Here is an 18,407-nt window from a genome sequence, read left to right on the forward strand (position 1 = left end):
AACATCACAGGAGAGTAAGTAGTGTTCAGGAAGACTGTTTTGAACAGTCTTTTGTGGTTTGAGGGCATAAATAACAGCCACCTGTGGCCTATGCTAATTGTCAGTCCAACTACTCAGGCATCATATGCACAGCACGCACCTGAGTCATTTTTACTGTCCCCTTTCTTGGCTTGTCAAAGGTTGGCTCTCCACTGGGACTACATCCAATTCAGCTAGGTCAGTGACTCCACATTTAAAAGTCTCTTTGTCATTACTTCTAGAAGTGCATTTGTGTCCTCCAAGCTCTGGCTGTTGAGCTGTTCGCATAGCTGAAAGATGGTAGTCCGAGGGCTTCGTTCTTCCCTCCTCTCAGCCGTAGGTGTTTCTGGTGGATATGATTTACAGAGTTGTCCAAGCAGCCCAGGCTGCATTGCCAGAAATTTATATCTATCTGGACAACTATCATACTAAAGTATTTAGAATCAAGGCTGTATGTATTTGCATATACATACACATGCTTACATACCGAAGCAAGCCTGCATGCAGCTGAGATGAGAGGTAAGATTGTTTACTATAGCACAAAGGTAAGGGGATGAAACATCCACACAAGCTGTTTTCGTCTAGCTGTTGGTTGGACTGTATATGGTACAATGACTCTTTGTTCAGCAAGAGGCTAAAGATTATATATTTATACTTGAGACCTTTAAGACTCAGACTATGCAGTAGACAACTTCCCCTTTAGACTGGCTAATAACAATTTAGTAGACTGCCTGGTTTCATCTGCTGTATTGCATTTTTAGACCACTATATATGACAAACCTTCCAGGAATCCCAAACACAAGTTCAGCTGCTTCAAGTGATTCAGTGGAAGAACACCATCAGTGAGGCCACACAACTGCGTGGAATGTGATGAATTTCCAGGAATAGGATTGTTTCCCGGAGATTATTGTGTAAAATACAAGTGTAAAGAGGGAACGAAGGTAACGCTGGCAGTCTTTGCAACACTAGGTTATTTTAGTTTGTGAAAAGAAGAACGAAGAAAACGGACATGTTAGAAGACATAGGCTTCCTGTTAGCCTAGCAAACATGTCAAGTGCAAACCCTGAAACAAAGCAGTATGAAATTATCTCAGCATAAAGTGTAATCTCTCCATGATTTTATCTTTTGAAACCAAATCTACTTTTGGCTTGAATGCAGAGCTAATGGAGATGTTAAGAGCTCTATGTCCATGTTTCCATCTAGTCATAACAAAGAAATGACTAGATAAAAGACAATAATTATATAGAAACAGGTGAACTCTGCAGTTCTGAGGGGAAAGGAGAGCAGTGCATTTTGAGGTTCAAAAGCAGTAGGAAACCTGCCCATTCAAGTTCACTGAGAAATCAGTTCTGCTGACTAGAACCTACTCTGAAGCAGTGGTTAAGCAGAGAACTTTCAAAGGAAAAGTACCACACAGCATGTGCAGAAGTTGGGCTTCTGTATATAATGAAAGCAATCCTTCCAGTAGAGCCTTCTGGTCTCTTCGTTCAGGGAACCTCTGGTTCCAACATGCTGGAGGAAATCTTACTTTTAAATAAGCTGACTCTCAGAGGTGCAAAATCTAGTATGGTTTCAACCCTGGAAGTGTTTGCTTCGCAGCTTTATCGAGCACAGCTCAGCTCCTGACACTAGCTGTTGGTGAGTAAAGACTGCAACTTCTTAAGACATCAGGTGTCAAACCAAGGTGACATCATGGTTACTGTTCAGTGTTTGCATGCTTCCAATTTCAGGTGGTCTTTCCACCATATACAAAGACGCTTGGACAGAACACAAAAAACTAGGTATAGCATTTCATGAAACAGGTTTTCAAATGCTCTCATATTTGTTACTCATTTACTTTTTGGTCCAGCAGAGAGAGAGAGAGAGAGGCAGGAATATGAAATCCCCACTTATGAGCCTAAGGATATGCAACTAGACACAGTCAGCTTATCAAGGTTTAAAGAACCTACACGATACTACAGTTACTTTTCATACATACTTATTGCAAAGAAGAGTCTGTGCCCATACAGCTAAACTCCCTTATTGCCACCAACAGGGCTACATCCAGACTGCCAGCTGGAAACAGTCACTGACCTGTGCCACCCAAAGCATTGCTGGGAAGGGTGCTGCCTGGCCCAGAGCCGTGCCATAGACTATACCACAATTTGCAGTATGAATAGAGAGCACGCCAGTGCTTGGGCCTCTGCCCCAGGCCTGTTTAGCTTACCCATGCAGGCATTGTCCGCACAGCTGCCGAAATATGCGCACACACAGGGAGGGAAGGAGGGAGGAAAGGGCAGCAGAGCCATCTTCCTCAGCAGTACCATCAGTTTGTGCCAACTCACACTATTCCTGGAATTTCAGCTTAGCCCTGACAACAGCACTGTATGCCAGATAGATAGCCCTGCTCCAGACTGACACTGGGAAAGCACACAGTGGTGTCAGCCTACCAAAGGGGATACGCCAGCTCAGCACAGAAAACGGGAACAGAACTTTTTCACCCTGCACCTATATTTTGCCATTACCTCCACAGCATCTCCGTGGTGCAGCCTTTAGTCTCCGCATCGCAGTATGACTCCCCCGCACAAGGCACCACCGTGCAGGGATCCTGAGCTAGTCCAGATGAGCTGGGAGTGCTGCCTGGCACAGCCCGTGGGCCTCACTTACAGCCCAGAAGCAGTCAAGCTGCGTTAGCTAAAAAGGAGACAGCAATGCACAGCAGCCCAGCCAGAACGGAGGGCAGTCTGCATTCCCACTCCCAGCAAGTCTCTTGACAGCAAGTGAGAAGACAACTCCTACAGGGAAGAAAAAAAAAAAAAAAGTTTGGAAAGTACCATTTCCATTTCTTTTTCTTCCAGTCTAACAAACAAAAACATATTACTGGCTCAAGTTCTATAAATTTGACACAAGCACTATGTTTTTATGAAAAAATAGAAAGACGGGAAATTATGCGCAACTTTCCAACAGAAGCAACGGCAACAGTGAAAATCCTGACTAGTTAAAGCCTTGATAATTACATCCAGGCAATCTTATTTTGTGCCTTTGGATAGGTCCATCTTCCCTTCCTCTCCCCCATCTTCAATGTTCCTCTTAGACCTCGCTGATAAAGTTATAAACTGAAAGGAGATCTGGTATATATAGTTGCACACTTGAAACTGTGACCCATGCTCTCCCTAGAAATGTTGCTTTCTTCACCTCTTTCAATGTTCGTTAAATGTAGCGTGGATGATTTAGCCCAGAGGGTACTGCATTCATAGTAACAAATACGATTTCTGCAGATTTTTTAGGCTGAAGGCTATTCCCACAGGAAATTAGGTAGGCAATAAACATTAAAGTAGTGATGCAATGTGTCATCCCTCTAATAAATATTGAATGTACTGGTTGATTTCTAACAAACTGAACAAAAGAATAGAAGTCTCAGGTAAACAGAGTTCCTTCAAGCTGCATGAAAATAGGCAACTGGCTACCTAGGAGAAGATGATCCTACAAGTGTTCCATCCAAGAGGATGCCTGCAAGATTAAGTTAAACACCAGAAAAGTCTGTAAGAGGGAGGTCACTTTTAAATACCCCAACTATGAGGAAATCCTCAGGGACGCTGATCTGTAGGTCAGGCTTTGTTCCTTCAGCTGCTTATGAAGCGATGCAGTGTTAGGCTCTTCCTCCCTGGTTTCAAGTTTTCTTAACTTCCATCCAGTTAAGGAACAGTTTGTCAGAGACTTCAGATAGACTGCATGCTTGTCCAAGCTAGAAACAGTAAAAAGCATCTCCAAGTAGTAACGTAAATATAACACTTCTGCATCTGGAAAATCCTAGGGATCCCCAAGAGTTATGAAGCTGAGGAAATGCGTGTTGTACTGACAGGAGTCCCTGTCTACACACACATTAGCTGGAAGACCTACAACTGACACGCAGCAACGGCTTCAGAAAAGTTTTCTTTATTGCTCTACCCTGTTGGCTTTGCCACTGTTACCCAAGGCACTCACCAAAAGCAACCTTTCAGGCACAGAAAGGCAAAGGCCTTCAGATTATTCTTTTGCCTTGCTCCTGGTACCTTTAAAAAGCTCACACTGTGAGCAACTACTAACTCCCGTTTTACATCTTCTGTCCTGGACAGTGGCAGGATCAGTAACATCCCATCATGAACATTTAAAGCATTTAGAGAAATGAACTGCTACAAGCAAGAGACTGTCCTTTAATTATGTGGTATGTAGTGCTCTATTAGGAGATGATGATGTTGACCTCTAGTGACTAGTCTGGGGATACCTGGTGGCATGATCACAGTGAAACGTTTTGCAAACAGTTAGCCAAAAATTTCACTGAAGCTTGCACACGAGAACAGTCACCCTCCTCATGGAGGTGAGTAATTACACATCCCTTTCATGGAACAGAAACCCCCAGCTGAAATAAAGACCCCAGAAATGCTGCTATACAGCCTAAATTATGCACGCAGAGAGATTTAAATAGAGGATGATTGTACATGGATTCCTTGAGCTGTACAGTGGTTGCAACCTCAAGAGAGAAAACACACCCAGACTGAGTGAAAGGACTGGAAAAAGCAGCACATGGAGGCGGACATCGTGGTATAATTCCAGGAGAAAACCAGAGGGTGAGGACTCAGTTAGGAAAGGAACTGAGCTGGAAGCAATTAATTAAGTTATAGAATGGTTTAGGTTGGAAGGGACCTTGAAGGTCATCTAGTTCCAACGCCCTTGTCGTAGTCAGGGACACCTCCCACTAGACCAGGTTGCACAAAGCCCCATCCAGCCTGCCTTGAACACCTCCAGGAATGCTTAAATCAGTTTCTCAAAACACAGAAATGAAGCAAGAGGAGACAATTGTGATTCATTGTAAATAAGCAAAACAGCAGAGGAACACCCCAACCCACTGTCTAGTTCTTAGCTGACATAACCCATTAGACACAACATTTTGCCAGATTATTAGTAATGGAAAATAGTTAGACATTTAAGCACTGGCCATCAACGAGTTATACATTTGTTTTTTAAATCTCATCCATTCTGCATAATGAAACTATTTACTCAATTATGTTTGAAAATCACGTAGAGTGTTATGTTGCACATTCCTAGAATAAAACCAGAAGACAATACATGATGCCTTCGGAAGTTACTCAGATCTTATCCATAGATTCAAAATAACACGTTTCATTTTCCCACTTATTGAAAGAAATGAAGAAAAAGCTTTTCCCAGCAGAGTCACTCAAGGCATATGAAGAAAATAACAGATATTCAGGAAAATGTTAAAGAATGAAAATAACTTAAGGATTGGGAAGGAGAGCAGGTTCCAAACTAGCAACACAGCCCAAGTGATGTAGTGACTACACTGTCCCATGCAAACAGAGATACCAGCAAAAGGGAAATTAAGTGAGCAGAGCATGCTCCCAGGTAACTATTCTGACATGGATTTGAAGCAAGGAGAAAATGAACGCAATTTCAACCCTCAAGAACTAGCAATAGTAGCTGTTTCTCAACAGAAAAGGACTTTTCCCGTTTTTTTTTTTTTTTTTTTTTTTTAAGAACTTTTTCCATTTAATACAACTTTCTGATAGAGCTTAATATCCATCTTAATATCACTGCTTACTTCTCAGGTTGGGCTGATTAGCATCAAAACTGTTCAAAGACAACCTGGCAGCAAAAAAGTAAATTGAAAATACACATTTTGCCACTCAAATACATAAATTAGAACAAGGAATTCACTTAGGTTTTTTGCTATTTGGGTAGTGCATTTGCTTTGCACACAGTGGCTAACTGGTAGTGTGAAGATGAACCAGTACTGCCGTCCCCTGTAAGAGTTCCATTCCTGGTTTCCAGGGGTTTGCTCCATACTGCAGTGATTGGAAATCGAGGGTGTCTTTACAGCCAGATCTCAGAGAGCTTAAATTGTGATTTGTATTTAATTAATTAAAATATTTTTTAAAATGTCTTTTCAAAGAAATTGTCCATACCTGAAATCATGTTACAGTACCCATTTAGTCATGCAACAGCGCCAGTAGGGGGAGATGAAGAGTAAAATATGCCTAAAGCTGCATAAAGCATAGACAGGAGAGAAATTTTGCAGTAGAAATGCCTTACAAAGGGGTCCTGGAGCATTTAAAAGCAGAAATAAACTGGCATTTAAATAGATTAAAAAAAATAAGATGAATGAAAAACAAAAAACTACAGAGTAAGAGCAGAAGGTAAATATTCTCTAAGAACACTTGGTTTAGTTTTCTGGGTATAGCTGAACACTTAGTAAGTATATTTGTGAACACTTGCCTCATAGCTTAATTTTTGAATCTTTAATAATCATACACACATACTGTATATATTTGTGTAACTGTTCACAAATGACTGCAACCCTTTTGTTAGCGTTCCTCAGCACGTATTCTCTCTCTCAACTGGAGATGTTCTCAGGACATGTATCATTTTGGGAGGGAAAGGCAAAGACATTACTTGGCATATCCAAACGTGTCCCTAGCTGTACAGGATGTGTTTCCCATGCTTCACTGGCAGTCTGATTCAATATCAGCATGTACAGCTTACACTAAAAAAGCTCTCTGATTTTTTTAGCATATTACTTTGGCTGAGAAAGAATTAAGGTAAAGGCTACTCCCTCCCCACTGACCTATGGACTTACATAACTGTCAAAGAAGCCACTGGCTTAACCCTATGAAGATGGCAAAGAAACAGCTGTTAGCTAAATGAACACCAAGGATGCAAACAGAAATGCTGCTATTGGGAGGTACTCAGACCTACAACCAAAGTTTTCCCCTCCAAATATTTTTTCCAGTACTCTTTGCCAGCTCAGTTCTTTCAACATATAGCAGGGACAGCCGCTACAGAATTACTGAGTTTGCCTCCCAATCTGTGTGTTTCTTGCTCCATGTTCTACACTTGGATGTGGCCACTATTTAGGTCACACTTCTATCTGTGAACGATCAACGCTCGCGTAAACTGGCACAGCCACCAAAATAATCATCCCCATTCTGCCCCTCCCAGCTCATTCTCTCATGCCAGCACAAGCATGAGTTCTCCTACATACCAGGCTGTAATTTTATCAACAGCTGGACTCTAAGGGGGAGGCACCAACCACAGTGATTTCGCATCTCCCTGCCCTCAATACAGAAACCAAAGGAATGTTTACCTAGGCACAGAGAGAACTTTCACTGTCATTTAGAAGCTGTACTTCTCTGCCCTATGCAATTATTACTATAATTAAAATTCACTTAAAGGTAGGCTGTTAATGAGAAAAGGCAGAGTTGAAATGATGTGGCATACAGGCCCTTCTTAAAGAGAGAAAATTCTGAAAAATGCAAGAGAGATATTGCAACTTAAAGGAGCTCAAAGCCTTATTAACCACATTAGACTTCCGCAGCATGGCTTTGTTATTTTCCTTTAAAAGAAACAGCAGCTTTTATTCAGGGAAGAAAATTCCCCAAACCTCGACTTCTCCTCTGCTCCAGTTCTGTTTTCTTGGGTCTGCAAGCTCTTGGAGCAGTACTCCAAGGGACACAAATGACAGATCTGAACTGATTAAGCCTGAAGTCTTAGAAGACAGCTTGTCATGCACTATTTGCTACTTCACCGCTGACTCAAGAACATTCAGCTCGTGTGGTTATTCCACTTTCCCATCTGCCCACTGCTTCAGCTTCTCACCGACAGTTGGGCATTTCCAGCACAAACATCTTTGATATATTAAGAACTAAGCGCAGGGCAGCATAAAACATGCAGTGCTTTTCATCAAAGTATCAGAAGTACTACTCTATCGACTATTAATCTTTATTTGTGAGCTTAACTTATTAAAAGCCTCCATTTTAACATAATAAATAATGTAACTATGTATAGTAGCCTACTGCAACTAGAAAAATTTATGTAGAATTTTAGACTCCTTTGCTATGGAATATGAGGCTTTGTTTATACTCTTGATGGATCTGTGTAAATCTACAGCAATGAAAGCCAATCCCTCTTTATAAGCTGCTAGCGTTATTAAATCCAGAAAAACAGGCGGCTATAGCTAAAAGCAAGACTCAGTAAATTTAAAACTTTGTACCTAAAGTTTATCAGTTTTCTCTGAACCAATGCAGGAAAGAATATGTTATCAGTTAAGACCATCCAGTGGATTTATTTCTCAAGCCAGCAAAACCACACACACTTGGCATAAAAACAGATTTTAATCAAATAAGATTCATATGTCCTTGCCTTTGACATTGCTGCTTGTTTCTAGCCATTTTTTAAAACGGAGAACTGTTACCCATTTCCTTTTCATGCATATGTTATAATTTATACCCACAGAACTGAAAGAAAACAAATCATTGTTTTATAAGCTCCTTTTATCAAGACATCTTTAAGAATAAAAAGGTTTGTTTGGAATGGTATGAATACCTTGAACTCCCACTGGCTTTGGGTGGGAGTCAAGCTCAATCACTAAGCAGTTACTCAAAAAACTCAGCACCTTGCAGAATCAGTCCCTGCACAGCCCTCAAGTTACTTCATGAGTTTTCCATAACGAGACAGACTTCTTTAAAGCAAACCCAGCAGTATCTCTCATCAGCCAGATTAAGGAACTGATTCAGGAGTGAAAATGGCTTGGTCTACAACAGCTGGACTAGCTCCTGCCCTAGCTTCTCTCCCCTCTTCAGTTTTCCATCACTACTACAGGAATGGCTCATGTTGCTTTGAAATAGCTGCTTAAGTTCCGTCTGCCTCGCAAAAAGCAATGCCAACTTTGGGTTACCTTAATAACCCAGACCAAAATACAACAGTTCAGCAGAACCTGAATCATCCCTAAGTAGCAGAAAACTCTCAAAGGAGCACAGAAACTGCTATCACTGCTCCATAATCAGAGCACTAATCTAGATAAAACACAGGCAAACAGGAAAGCTGACAGTGGTAGGGATTAATGAGCCCACATAGTCACCAATTATCATGGGTTACATGTCTGATTACTTTCCCCTCCTACTCCTAAATTTTCAGGCAACCATTGCAGCTAAGGTAACTGAGCATATCTTGTTACCAAATAAGATCAGTTCAAGACATGCTATTTGTGAACTCTTGAAGAGGTTTTTTTTTTTAAATCTTTATTTTTACACTTTCCACTTCATTAATACCTCATTTTAGATAAACATATTTAGTATATTCCTGTGTCCTAGACCTGTTTAATACCAGATCTGGATCCAGTACCTATATATGTGCATATATATAGCGCTATATATATATATGATGGCCCATGTAAAGAAGTCATGACCATTTTGTTATAATAATATACTATAAAAAAAAAAAAAAACAACGAGGCAGCCAAAGATAATTACTTTGCAAGCAAAGGCAAAGTTGCATCCTACGCAATTCATCATAAGGGGAGGTACTGATCTTTGTCCTGTTCTCCTACTGACTTTTGTGCTTGTCAGACTGTACCAAACTGATTCAGCATGTTAAACCAGCAGAAAACCAGTACAAGTAGTGTTCTGCAACACTTTTGCATTGAATCAGCTCAGCATAGGGTCCAGCAAAAGCCAAAACAATGGTGTAGTCAGACCACAGGGCCAAAGCATAGGGGCCAGAGGATTGGAACTTCCCCTATGCTGATGCAGAGGGTTTAAACAGCTTTAGCTATAACGAGCAACTTCACTCAAAAAACCAAACAAAACTGTTTCATGCACAATTTTCTGCAGTTTTGTGACTGAGCAAGGTGCATTTAAAATGGTCAGTCAATTCACTATTTACTTGCAGGTTAGCTATGTTTTCAATGAAGAGCTACGGTCCTCCTTTTTCGCTTACTATCCATGTACTAAACATTAACCCTGAATTAAGAGATTTTCAAGTTGCGTTGCCAGTGGGATTGCAGTGACCGGCATTTCTACGCGCCTCCATTACAATTTTCATCCTTGCATGCTTTGCAAATACTAATCATGTTAGTTGCTTTGCAATGTATTTTAACGAGTACTGGTTCTGCAATACATAGATATGCAAGTATGACGGAGGAGAAAGAAAAGAAATTAAGTTTTATAAGTAAGTTTTATAAATAGTAGCAGTAGATTTATAAATAGCATTTTTAAGAGGAAAAAAGCAATAGCAAGTAATAAATTCAACTGTTTAACAGCATGCCCACAAGCACTATAGACTAATACCTCACTGTGCTAAGCACCATACTGTCATAATTACCGACTAGCAAGTAATACTTCCCAATAGCTTCCTAAAAGCCTTGCTGGGCTAAGCAGTAATAATGATCTCTCAGATGCGTCCCTTGTTACTTTGAGCATTTATTCCTTTCCCCTCTCTCTGCAGGTAGACCCAGTTTTCATCCTCCCTTCTCCACCTCTCAAAGCGTTAAATGCATATGGCTTGCATATCCATACCACCTGAAAGTCTTTTAGCCAGCTCCTGCCATGCAGAGAGCACGCTTGTACAAAATAATAAAAAAGGCTTATAAGTTATTAGAGGCTGGAGAAAGAGAAAACATATATTCTCAGAAACGGAGGAACACAAGGAAGCAACAAGACAAAGATGTAACGGTTCATTTACTAAACACACTAGGCTGGGTTAATGCCTAAACCCTTTCAGATGCCAGTCCAGCCCCGGAGTGGGTTGCTACTGCCCCTTCTGCCACCTACATGTCCTGGCAATGGAGGACTGGGATAAATTCTCCATGTAATGCCAGGACAGCAACTTCTCCAGACACAAGAATTCCCGAGACACTGCTGTATCCTACAAGCATACAAGACTGTAGTATCACTGCTTGCTTCTTCCTATCAATTAACTACAATTTCTCCTCTGTTGCCACAGCCTACATTAGTGTCAACTCTGTCATGGCAGCAAGTGAACTTGAACAAGTCTCTGCATTCTCCCTGGGAAATGCATTACCATGCTTGTACATCTGAGGGACTTACCCACCCAGCAAGGCAAAAAATAAAGCGTGAGAGCTTAATCAATTCCTGATCTCCAGAAATACCCAAAGTTCTGTAAAATCCTTGATATAAACAATCCATAGGATGACATGCACTGCCTTCTGCTTTCAGGATTTGCAGCATGTGTTTGCTAGCAGAATTCTTCAGTTGCTCCTATACTGTTGTCTATAAACCCGGCATTTATTGGGGTGGAAAGGAAAGAGGGAAAGAGTCACTTACTAGAAACAATTACAGAATGCACTTCAGGTCACATTCTTGAAGATGGAAAGTGTACATATCAAGGAAGTTTGTTAGCATGATGCAAATCTACTGGTTGAAAAAAAAAAACCAAACCCACAAAACAAAACATTAGACCTACAATAATTTGCCATGAAAACAAAATACATGGATCTGTAGGAGCACAGAACAACAGCTTTGAGAAGAATCCTCTGCCTTATTTTGCTAACGCTGCCACCTTGAAACAGGTAAACCAAAAATCATTTTTTATTAGTTATTTCATTTCATCTCCAAAAAGAAAGGGCCACAGTTCTGTAACACTTGCTAGGAAGGTCCTTATTGTGAAAGATGAGAACTAGCACTTGAGTACATAACATGACTTGCATGTTTGGTTTTTTCCCCTTATCCTCAAAGCATGGACCCAAACCCAGGTTCTCACAAAAAGCCATCAGGTATCATCTCACATTTCAGGAGAAATGAGATCTTTGAGCTAACACAATGTGCAATACTTGAAACACATCCATGATTTACAACAAGCAGCACTATTTTTGGCAGTTTAGCCGCATGACAGCTTTATATGCCAATCTGGGAAGAGAATCATTGCCTTCTCACTTCTCCCAGTACAACTCCAGGCTCCATTCCATATTTACCCAGCTCACAAAAATTCAAGTAGGAGACTTCAAAAAGTTTCTGTAACAATGATTAAGATGGAAGCTTATTTCTAATCAACACAGGAGCTTCTCTTCTAGCCCACAACATGAGAACTGCTTTGATATGGAGCATAGTGTTTATTTCCCACTGCTGTTAAATGCATTAAATACAACATCTCATATGGAAAATAAAGAACAGTTCATAGAATTGTAATGCAAAAAGAATTTAATTTTTCAAAAAAAAAAAAAAAATGGTCACGATACGGAAGGTCACAATACAAAGTTCTCAAACACAATACAACACTGAAACAAGTCAAAAAGCCTTTTTTGATTGGAAGTGATTAATACAAAGAAAAGATGCCAACAATACTTATCATACAAAGTTTATGACAGTAGATTCATATGTCAATTCCCTGAAAATCCCCTCATTTTGAAGAAATATTGAATATTAAGGTCATGGCTGAAGTGAATTCAAGAAATTCAGAGTTATATTTGTCTCCACCCTCAATTCTAAGCACTAGGATTGGGTTTCACAGTACAAAATAGATAAAGGCACACTGTGGTTTGAAAGCAAGGCTAGAGATTCTAGCCTTTAAACTTTGTGGCTTTTGTCTGGGTGTTTTATAAACACTCAAACATGCAGTGAAAAAACCAACCCTCTTGAAAGGGTGCAGAGTGAAAAAATATTAAAGTCTGAAAAAAAGTAACCTATAAAACTATTTATATTCTTATGCACTTCTTAGCATTTCCTCAACTCATTTGAAGTTACACATTTTAGAAATGAAGTACCTTTTTCCAAGTTATTTCTGTTATTTCACTCTGACAGAACTAGCATAAAAATGCACATTTAAGATCATTGTTTGCCTCCACCAGTTTTGTTGATTATGGAAAAGGATAGATGCACTGCTAAAAAGTTGAAGTTATTGGCAAAGCCAGTTACTTGCTTATTTAACTTTTACAATACAGCCTTCCAATTTAGAAAAAAGTTTTAAAGAAAACACCTGCTTAATCTTTTAAAAATTACTAGACCGCAAGTCTTGCATCCCAAATTCTGGCATGAAGTGTTCTTCAAAGTTAAATTATAAAGTCCTGTCACAGACCTAGTGCAATTATTAACAAAACTCCTGCCACAGGGGTGCAAATCAATGTACTCTGGTTTAATCACATCTACCACAAGTAGCTCTTTTTGTGAGCCATGTCAATTCCTACAGAACAATTACACAACTCAAAATTAGTTGAAAGTAGGGTTGGAAGAGCTCTATACAGACACAATGAAAGACTGTTCCAGCAGCACTGGTCTGCACATAAACACAACTAATCAGTTTACACTAAACATTTCTAGAACTACATAAAAAGTAATAGTTACACCACATTTTGGTTCCCTGAGAAGAAAAGTGCTCTAACTACAGAGGTCTTTGGAATGCCGTCAGTACAGTGATTAAAGATGCACCTCTTGCACTGCTACTGCAGAGACATCTCTTTCTTCCATCTTGAGTGGACTTGGTTTTGGCATTTTCATTCAAAACAAACCTTACTCTCCACAAAAGTGGCACTGGAATGGGAGCAAGAGATGACTAAAAGTAGTTGAGTACTAAAACTGGTTTATCTGTGATGATTTGTTATTACACACTGGAATGTATAGTTAGCACACTTGATGAACAAAAGTCATTAAAAGCACAGTTACCTCATCTATTTAACCCATAATTGAGATTGGTTTGAAAACTTTAATATAATACAAAAAGTTTTCAAATATATTTTTGGAAAGCATGCTTTTTTCCCCAGGAGTACAACTTACGTTTTTAGTGAACATAATAATCATCATGAAAGTTAAGACTTCAGATACAATAAAACAGCGCACAGCAGAAGAATGAAGTCAGGAACCATTTTATTTCCATCCAGTCTTGCAAGTATTAAGGATGGCATAAGAGCTTATTCCACCACTATAAGTTATGAAATTATTACATCCCTAGAAGAGGCAAAGCTTATAATGCTTCCTGGTTTGTTTTTTTTTTTTCCCCTCCCAAATGCTTATAAGCTACGTGATTATTTGGTTTGTTTTAACTGTGTCTTTCTGTCCCTATCCAATACAAACCTTCTTCATCCTCTCCCCAGCCACCAAAATACAGTAACTGGGTGTGGAGAAGAAGCACTGAGGCAGTCAGTAATGAGAAGTTATAAAAATGTTAAACAGCAATATACACTACACTAACACCTGGGATGCTCACAACATACAGAAGACAACTTTGCAACTATATCATGTTCCACTGACCATTATCTATGAAGATCAGTACTGTAAGATTTGTTATTTAGTACATGCACACAACAGTTACTCCAGATTCTTTCAACTCCTCCCAATTTCTAGACAGCAGTTCATTTTGTATTTACTATTTTTAAGACAAAATACTGAAACTGGTTTCAGGTATTATTGTCCAACTGGTTTTAATAGCAAGATTCAAATGGCATCTTCCACAATCATAGAATTAATGCTCAGTACTTCTCAAAAGCTTTAAAAATTAAGGTAAGTTGAAAAATTACTTTCAGTATACCCCATGCAATTGAACTGCTCAAATAGAATATGTTAAATTAAGAGTTAAAACTAAGTTAGTGAAGAGTTCATATTTAGAAACTAATTCCAGACAGTTCTTAGATCTCATACGGCAGGAGATGAAACTGTTTCCCATTGGAAAAAAGTATATACACTCTCACTATAGCAAGGTGATCAACTCTTCCATTTCAATACTATCACAAACATTTAACTGAATTATTTCAACCATTAGAACCCAACCAACAATTCATAATTCAGATTTTTCATACATACAGTTACCTGTTAAAGGCTGATTCTTTTGTTTGAATCCAAATAAATTTGTTTTCCAATACAGTCCAGTTCAATGCATTTAAGTTTAAGACTGATTTGTAAACTGTTATCTTTCCCTCACTTCTCCACACCTATGCAGATCTTTAGAGAGATATTAAGCAAAAAGCTTACAAAATACAATGATGCAGAGTTTCATTTTAAACTCAGCATTTATCTGAGCATGTCTGCAAACGCTCTCTTACACGAAGTGGAAGTGTTTTTAACAACCTTTCTTCTACAATTAGACTATTCCGCTTTAAGAACTGACATTCTTCCAGTTCAGCAGGAAGTGATTCAAGATAGTTTCCAATGAGCTCTAGTTGAACAAGATTCAGTAGCTGACCCACACAAGGGGACAAATCCATTAGACTGTTATTTCCCAGAAGAAGAAATTGCAGCTTTTTGCACTGAAATAATCCATCCGGCAGCATTTCAATCTAGAAAAAGGAAAGAAAAGAACAAAAATTATGTATGTTAAAACTCAGACTACACGCAGCTGCATGTTTTGACATCTCCTGGTTTTATTTTAGGATTAAAACCAACCCTCTTAATTTATAGAAGGATAAGGAAAGGGAAAGTTGTAATGATTCTATCATAATACAAAAAACTGCTTGAGACCACTACAATGGTTTTATAGACTTGTCCTGTTGTGAAGATGCTTAGCTACTGGCAGAAGTCAAGACATAAGCATAGCAGGGGGGAGCATATACATACATACACGGAAGTGCGTACAAATGTATGCATGTGCAGGTGGCAGGGGAGATAAATAGGCTACTGTCTCCTAAGAATCACTTAATGAAGAACACACGCAGATTCTGTGGGGAGTACATTTAACAGCTCCTGTGTTGTGAAACCTGCACAAGCAGTTATCTGTGCAGTATAGTAGTAACTTAGCCCTGGTCCAGACTACTGACATAGAACATCCAAAGCCAGCCTCGCCAGTGAAAACAATTATAAACCTCAAAAAAAGTCTTAAGTCACAAGCCTGGACCTCACACTAACAAGCCAGGAAGTTTAGCACTGCTAATGAGGTTACCAGCTATAATTATTTCCCTCTTCCCAATCAGACAGCTGAGCTACTCATATACTACAGCTTCAGTTTGACATTTTAAGGTAAAAATTTAACACTGTTCACTTCCATTAAAATATGACACGGGATAGACAGCTGCAGGCAAAGGGAAGATACATTCCTGCAGCCATCCTATCCTATACTATCTGTGGATCAGAGCCCTTAAGCTGCTACTGACCAGGATAGTATTTACTTGGTATTACGCAACCTTTGATGACACCAAAGTTTTCGTAATTAGACAAGCACCACCCCTTTTGTCAGCTTTACTGAATTTACTTTAATCACAAACACCATAAAAGCAGTTTGAACCAGAAGCTGCTCCAGAAGAAATGGTAGGTTAAGGCACTATGTGATTATTTTTTTTTTAAAGTAGTAATTAAAAATTCTACTTACATGGTTTTTTGTCAAAGCCAAGTACTGCAGATTGGTCAGATAACCGATTTCTTCAGGGATGGAGGTTAGCTTATTATAGCTAAGATCCAAATAATGTAATTTTTTACAAAGAAATAGCTGCAATGGAACATTTTTAATATTATTATAATTTAGATAGAGTTGTTCCAGGTTTGATAATGCACCAATCTGCACTGGGACATATGAAATACTGTTGTGCCACAATTTTAAGCAAGAAAGGTTCTTAAGATGTTGAAAACTAATTATTTCTTCCACTGTTCTGAGATTATTTTCTTTTAAGTCAATTTCATGCAAGTTGTTTAGGGTAAAAATGGAATGGGGAATGCGCTCTAAATCACAGCAGATTAATTCCAAGGTTCTCAGGTTTACCAGCTTCTTCAGGTTATTTAACACTATCAGTTTATTTCCCTCATTGTTGATAGACAAATGTTGTAAAGAAGGCAGAAGGTCTGTAACCACTTGAGGTATACGGGAAAGGTTGTTTTTTAAGTGAATTGATCTCAGATTTTTTAGCCCCTGAAAGCTTTCGTTGTATATGGAGTTATGATGATCTAGCATGAAATATCCTGTTAAGCACAATTCTTGTAGATTTTTTAGATGAAAGACCCAAAACGGAATTCTTCCCATCTCACTAGATTTCAGGCGCAACGTTTTCAGGTTTTCTTCTAAAAAGCTGACTGCTGGATAATCCATAGTTAGTGATGAATGATAAACATTGAGTTCTTTGAGATTGACTAGCTGGGTCACAGCTGAAGGAAGTTTGGCTTCAGGAATAAGTTCCAGGCTTAGGACTTCTATTTCTGTCAGTTCAAAGACACTGTCTGGAAGACCATTTAACATGAAAAGGTGAAGTTCAATCTTGTCTTGGGAATTTCTTACTAGTTTATTTTTCAGTTTTTCCACTGACCATTCATTGTTAAGATTTATCTGTTTCAGTTTGTTTTCACTCAAATCAGACAGGAATATTGAGAATCGTTGGGAATAAAGAGGATCATACTGATCTGCCAAGTGGAGAATAAATGCAAAGTCATTCTTTACATCAGGTATATCACTGTAATTACTTTTCTCTCTCAACTTCTCAAAAGAATATTGCTTAAGTGAACTTCTTAACATCCACCACAAGCTATAAGTACAAGTTAAGCCATAGAGGATCACTAAAACAACATAAAATGAAGCCAAAACTTTAAAAATTTCTGCTAGTGAATAAACACACTGGTACCTTTTGTAGCCTGTGAAGGCTTGAACATTAACTACGCAATCAATTTCAAGTGTAATAAATGATAGATAGTAGGGGACATAAGTTATTATTATTACAAATACAATGACTTTCACTATAATCTGTTTCATGTACACTCTATATATGACATCCTTCTCTTCCACATGTACTCTGAATTTCTTCACTTTTTCAAATATAGCTTTAGCTTGTTCCCCTTCTTTTTTGTCAAGAACACTTGAATTTTCTCTTCCGGTTGTTTCCAAGCCAGGTTGCGAATACGGCAGGGACTGTCGGCTGGCCCCTATATCTACTGAACTCCCAGGTGATGAAATCACTGCTTTTGATTTGGCTATTGGCAACTTCCTCACAGACTGCTCAGCAACTGTTTCTGAGAGGGCACGCGTTGTCCATGGAGAATCAAAACACTTCTGAAGAATGGCTACAAAATGCTCAAGCCTGGAACTTGTACTAGGATAGTAAAGCCAGAAATTACTGCAAGCTGCAAAAATAAAGGTATGCAGAAGCACTAGGTACGGAAAAAATTTGGCAAACCAGTGAAGCTGTCTCTCGTAACATACTGCATCAATATAGGAATACTGCTGCCGATGGAGATCATTCTGGATTTTAAGCGGGATGCTTATCTGTGCTGTAGAGCTAGCTGACATGTTAAGGTTGGCTTTAATTAAATCCCAAGGCACGGCACAATGATTGTCAAATTCTAGCTTGCAAGGAAGACAACACAATACTCTGGTTTGAGTAAGCTGGAGAGCCCCAGCGAGCACAGCAACTAGCAGCATTATCATGGTGAGGTAATACCAGAAGACATCCCACCATGGTTTTAAAATGTGGTACGATGACTGAGCATCTGCTAAGAATTTGAGTTCTGTTAGCGTGATCATGACTTTCACCTGTGAGAGAACAGCAGCTGGTAGAGGAAAAGAGAAAAGACACCCTTAGAGAACTGTTAAAAACAATTTTTCTCACCATTAAACACTTGAAGCTTATTGCTGTTTTCACAGTTTTAAGTGTGTAACATTTGGCCTAACATCCAGAGCACATACAAAGGATCCAAGAACTCCTGGTACCTAACCTTCATATT

General features: G+C 39.1%; 1 protein-coding gene across 1 annotated transcript; it reads right to left on the bottom strand.

The window, feature by feature from the left end:
• Positions 1-14,776: 14,776 nt before the first annotated feature.
• LRRC8B (leucine rich repeat containing 8 VRAC subunit B) lies at positions 14,777-18,207 on the bottom strand (the record flags this gene model as incomplete). Its single annotated transcript, XM_082483694.1, has 2 exons — positions 14,777-15,049; positions 16,075-18,207. 2 exons carry the CDS (start codon positions 18,205-18,207, stop codon positions 14,777-14,779), a joined length of 2,406 nt encoding a protein of 801 aa, XP_082339820.1.
• Positions 18,208-18,407: the final 200 nt, after the last annotated feature.

Source organism: Vanellus vanellus (assembly GCF_965231255.1).
Source record: "Vanellus vanellus genome assembly, chromosome: 5".
In the NCBI taxonomy this organism is placed as follows: Eukaryota; Metazoa; Chordata; class Aves; order Charadriiformes; family Charadriidae; genus Vanellus; species Vanellus vanellus.